The following is a 5391-nucleotide window of genomic DNA, read 5'->3' as shown; positions in this document are numbered from 1 at the left end:
TGCACTTGCCTCTCACAGCTGGGTGCTGCACCTGACTCTCAGCCCAGCTACAAGCCTCTGTGTGTAGGCAGCTCTCTGACAGTGTGCTCCAGTCCAGGTGGGCAAGGGCAGAGCTGGTAACCAGCTGCCAGGTGTGGCTGTCTGTGATGTGCTGCAAAGTGAGACCGACTGAAGGCTGGGGTGATTTAGTTGTCTTTAGCCACACTGAAAAACACCAAATGGATTCACACGACAGGGAGGTGACAGCCACTCATGCTCCTCTCTGTCCACAGGACTCGGGGCCAGGAGCAGAGAATGCTGGAGTTGCTGCTGGCTCCGACGAAGAGGAGAAGGGCTTTGGAGAGAGGCCATACAGCTATCACCAACATCAATCTCTCAGGCTGCACCAACCCGAAAGTGTAAAATCAGTAAGTGCCAGCCTTGGTCAGCACTGGATTTGGTGTCTTTCAGGGGCATGCTTCTGATCAGACAGCCCTTGGCTGAAGACTCCCAAGGCTACAGTCCTGCCATGACCTGAGCCAACTGCACCTTAGAGCTGAGGCTTGCAGGACTTTAGCCATGCCTAGACTGGTTTCTGATGGCTAAGCAGACTGAAGTGGTGTGTAGTGATTGCAGCTCCCAAGTGGTGACTGTCACCTGTGCTCCTGTCTGTCCACAGGAGACACCACCAGGATCAGGATGCCTGCTAGACGGATTGGCCTCTGCTGATGAGGATGACAATGGAGCAGGTGGCTATGACTATGAGGACTATGGCAGAGAGGAGCCTGCCAATGATACACCCGAAAGAGTCAAGGATGTCGAGGCTGAGGATGGCGAAAACTGGGATGATGACTATGAGCCCCTGCCTGTTGTGGTCCCGCCATCTGAAGAGAGAAAATCAGTAAGTCCCAGCTCTGGTCAGCACCGTGTTTGGTGTCATGCGCAGTGAGAGGTTTCTGATCAGGCAGCTCCTGGATGAAGTCTCTCAGGGCTAAAGTCCTGCCATGACCTAGTGCTTCACCAAAGCCACTGACAGCAGCACAATCTGTTGGCTATGTCCCGTAGCCATGAGTCCCCTCGGAATCCTGGGACAGGGAGTGTGAATTCTTCACAGTCCCAGGAAAAAGGTGGCTGTGTGTCTTTGAGTGTTGCTGGTGAGAAAGGGAACAGCTTTGCCCAAAGCACCTCTGCAGTCTCTCTGTCATCAGTGCAGAGAGTTGCAGTCCCACACAGGTGGCCATTGTGCCCCTGCCATTGTGCAGCCTGCCACTGTGCCTCTGCAGTCTGGGACAGGGACAGCAAACCCACACAGCTCTAGAGCCCTGCATGTGGCAGACTGGATCTTGCTGAGGGTCTGCCCTCCAAGTGCCATTCTGGTGCAAGACTGCAAGCCTCCTTTCTGACTCTAAACCATTTCTCGTCACAGGTGTGGGCATCCTACAGCGAGAGGTGCAGGCAGCAGCAGCCAGATGAAGCCTCCCTGGACAAGCTTGGTATGTGTCCTGTACTCCTGTCTGAGACAGCACTGCACTTTGTGCATGCCTCAGGACGACCCCCGCCCAATGTTCATCCTCAGCTGAGTGCCAGCAGTCACTCACAGCTTCCTACACAAGCTGAGAGCGTCCTTGGAGGCAGCCAGAGCATTCTGGGGCTTGCTGCTGCCTCTGAGGGCAGCTGTGCCTGGGCTGGGTGTGCCTGAGCTTCCTTCTGCAGCCAAGGTAAAAGCAGAGATAGTTTCTGCTTGAGTACAAGGCTGTGAGCTGCTCTGCTGCATCTTCAAGGAAGCCTCTCGAATTTTGTGTCTTCCAGGGAGCATTGTGAGCACGGGAGAGCCTGAGAGTAAATATGCTGAAGCCGAAAAGCTTGGCCAAGGGTAAGTCCAACCACAGACATCTTCGAGGCACCTGTAAATGCCAGAGGACACTTGGAGCCACTGCAGGCAGCAGAGCTCTCGTGTCTGGGCTACCTTTTGCTCACAGGCACTAACCCCCTTCTCCTTTCTTTGCTGCTCTTGTGCTCCCAGGAGCTATGGAGCTGTTTATCGTGCTGTTGAGATGGCCACAGAACGAGAGGTGAGTACCAGGAGTGCCAGCAGCTTCTGCAGCTCTTCATTGCCTTCCCCAGGACTGCAAACTGGGGATGAGGCTTTCAGGTCACCCTCATCCCTTTCCTCTGAAAGTAGCATCAGAAGGCAAAATCCATCCTCTGCTCTCTTCAGCTGCTCAGTGAAAGCTCTGTCAGAGCAAGGGGGTTTCTTTGCTGCAGTAACTCCACATGCCTTGTGTCCTGTGAGTAGCACCCGAGGCAGCAGAGAAAGGGGAGATTGTCATGTATGAGACTGAGCTCCTGAGTCTCGGAAGGAGAGAGTTGGGCACAGCTTGCCTATGGCCCCACGCAAACACTCACAGTGAGTCCATGCTGGTTTTGTGCAGCAGCCTGCTGAAGCTCATGGGTTTCACTGTCACTGCAGGTGGCCATCAAGCACATCCGTGTGGCTCCAGAGGACGAGGAGTATGTGGTAAACGAAATCCTCGTGATGCGGGACCATAAGAGCCCAAACATTGTCAGCTACCTGGACAGGTGAATGCCTCTGTTCTTACCAGCTGAGGGAGCCTCTGCAGAGTGCCAGCCAGAGGTACTCCCTGGCAGAGAAGTGACCTCTCGAACACTGCTCTACTCTGCCACTGTTTTCCTTTCAGCTATCTGGTGGGTGCTGAGCTATGGCTGGTCCTGGAATATCTGGCTGGAGGCTCCCTGGGGGATGTGGTTAAGGCAGCCCAGATGAATGAAGAACAAACAGCAGTGGTTTGCAGGGAGGTAAGGGATGCCACCTGTGCTTCCAGACATTGGGATAGGGTGGTCCTTCTGCACAGGTGGGTAGAAGAGGAGAGATGGCATCTTCAGAGGCAATAGGGCTGTTCTGTTTTGGCCAGCCAGAGTTTGCCATAGGGAAGGAGGCAGCACAGCCAGTGCAGCAGCAGCCACTCTGCCTGTGCTTTCGGGGGATACTCTGCACCAAAGGACAGAGTGGGCCTTCCTGTGGAAGGTCATTCCTCTGCTAGCACTACAGCAGCAAGCTATGCCTCTGGAGAGCACAAGACTCTGACATTGCTCACAATCCCTCTAGAAGTGAAATCTCCTAGCGCCCTTTGCTAGCTCCTGGGATGAACTCAGGCCATGGATTTTTTACCCTCCTGTTTCTGTCTTATCCCTCAGTGTCTGCAAGGTCTGGATTGCCTTCATTCCAACAACATCATCCACAGGGATATCAAAGGCTGTAACATCCTGCTTGGGATGGACGGGTCTGTGAAACTGGGTAAGAAACCTTGGTCAGGGGCTACCTTCCCAGCATGTGGTGTGGGACTGCTTCTGACTGACTGCCAGGTAGCCAGAAGTGATGGCTGTGGCAGTGCCTGGAGCACTGCTGCCAGCTGAGAGTGCAATTCCAGCATGCAGAGGAGGACAGGAAAGGAAACAAGTGTGGAGAGTGGCTGTGGCTTGGGCAGCTCCTGCCACAGCGAGGGAGTGACAAGAGTTCAGGTGTAGCAAGGCCACTGCATGGAGCTGGAGGCCTTTGTAAAGAGATGGGTTCAGCAGGGCTTTGGCTGCTGTGCTGATAACCACTGCATGGCCGCTTCTGCAGGCAGACCCAAGCGGATGGTCCTAGCAAGCCTGGGTGCAGAGGGTGTCTCTTTGGCTTGCTGTCCCCATTCCTCCTGGCTTTAACAAGGCTTGGTCTTCTTCTCAGCTGATTTTGGCGTCTGCGCTCTGCTCACCCCTGAGCAGAGCAAGAGGACCAGCTACGCTGGAACTCCACACTGGATGGCTCCAGAGATCCTGAAGGAAGAGCCCTATGGTGCCAAGGTGGACATCTGGTCCCTTGGCATCACGGCAGTGGAGATGGCCGAAGGAGAGCCTCCCTTTGCCAGCGAAAGTGACAACAGGGTAAGGGGCACAGCAGTAGATACTGTTGTACAACTGGAGCAGCTTTGCTGTAGGGAAGTCAAAGATGCTGGTGCTGGTGACTCCTTGAGTCAGCCAATGCAGTCAGTAACAAGGCAAGATGCTTTTGACACTGGAATAGCTGTGGCTGCAGCAGGGTGGAGTATTTGTTGGTCCAAAAACGTCATCTCTATGCCTCTGCCAGGGAAGAAGCTGCCCTTGAGACTGGGCCTGAAAGAACGGACAGGAGTCTGGAGGAACATTTGTGGATCTGAAAGAAGCAGATGAAGTCTTGTGCTTCCTTTTCATCTAGGTGTGTGATCTGCTAGCTGCTGGTGAGACACCAAAGCTGCAGAACCCTGAGGAGCTCTCTGCTGCCCTTCTCAGCTTCCTACAGTGCTGCCTGGAGGTGGATGTGGACAGGCGCTGGTCTGCCAGGGACCTGCTGCAGGTAAACTGCAAAGCAGCTGCAAGTGCAGGGAAGGGTTTCCTCAGCAGCAACACTTGAAGGCATCTATGGACCCTCAGGTGCAATGATGCCAGGCAGGCCCTGCTCCCATGCAAGCCAGAGCTGAGCACCTCAGCACTTCATCATGTATCTGCCTGCTCTTGTCTTGCTGCTGAAACTCTGCACCTCAGCAGCCTTCAGAGCAGTCCTGGGCCTGGGCCCTCCTGGGATAAACATGTCCTAGAGCTGTTGAGGTTCCCTGAGCAATGGCTGATGCTCCTCAACCTTTGTGACAGCTAAAGTAGCCCATGGCTTTAGGGAGCAGGAACCAAGGCAGGGTTTTGAGCTTTTGAGCTTCCTGGAAGCTACAAGGTCCTGGCACAGCAGCAGCATTCCCAGAGGTTTGGCAGGGCCAAAGTCCCAGCCAGCTGAGAACACCTTGAGAAATGGATCGGCAGCACCATGGGCCATGCCCAGCTGTGGTAGCAAGGGACTGGGCAGGGAGACACAGGGGCAGGTGGTGCCCTCAGTTCTCTTTGTGCCTATGGCTGGGAAGCAGGGGAGCACTGCCTGAGCCTGTGGGCCCCTGAGTTTGGACAGAAATGGTTCATTTGTGTTTCTTCTTCTGCACAGCACCCATTTGTGACATCAGCGGGGCCAGTCTCCAGCCTGATCCCGCTGATCACTGCAGCCAAGGAAGCCAGGAACAGCGGCCATTAGTGCCTGAGGCCGGGTCCTGCTGTGACATCTGGGAGCAGGACTCAGGAGAACAACTCGGCACAGCCTTGGCTCTGGTGCTGCAGCACGGAGGGACAGCTCACAGACCTGTCCTCACAGTCTTGGCCTCTCCAACATAAATAGGATTGTTAGTGTTCCCTAGGAATAGATAGGATCATTAGTGTTCTGTAGGAGTAAATAGGATAGGTTGTGTTTTGTAGGAATAGATAGGGTAAGTTGTGTTCTTTAGGAATAAATAGGATAAGTTGTGTTCTGTAGGAATAGATAGGATAAGTTGTGTTCTG

At 54.2% G+C, this 5391-nt stretch overlaps 1 protein-coding gene across 1 annotated transcript; it reads left to right on the top strand.

The window, feature by feature from the left end:
• The first annotated feature begins 218 nt into the window (after positions 1-218).
• Positions 219-5122, top strand: LOC135192975 (serine/threonine-protein kinase PAK 3-like). The gene is made up of 11 exons (XM_064176363.1): positions 219-407; positions 659-880; positions 1406-1472; positions 1789-1852; positions 2003-2051; positions 2450-2559; positions 2679-2796; positions 3196-3295; positions 3728-3924; positions 4235-4372; positions 5003-5122. The coding sequence occupies exons 1-11, from the start codon at positions 219-221 to the stop codon at positions 5087-5089; spliced, it is 1341 nt and encodes a 446-aa protein (XP_064032433.1). The 3' UTR covers positions 5090-5122.
• The last annotated feature ends 269 nt before the right edge of the window (positions 5123-5391 follow it).

Source organism: Pogoniulus pusillus, chromosome Z (assembly GCF_015220805.1).
Source record: "Pogoniulus pusillus isolate bPogPus1 chromosome Z, bPogPus1.pri, whole genome shotgun sequence".
Lineage (NCBI taxonomy): Eukaryota > Metazoa > Chordata > Aves > Piciformes > Lybiidae > Pogoniulus > Pogoniulus pusillus.
The sequence above is the reverse complement of the archived record's forward strand: the minus strand, read 5'-3'. Positions and strand labels throughout refer to the sequence as shown.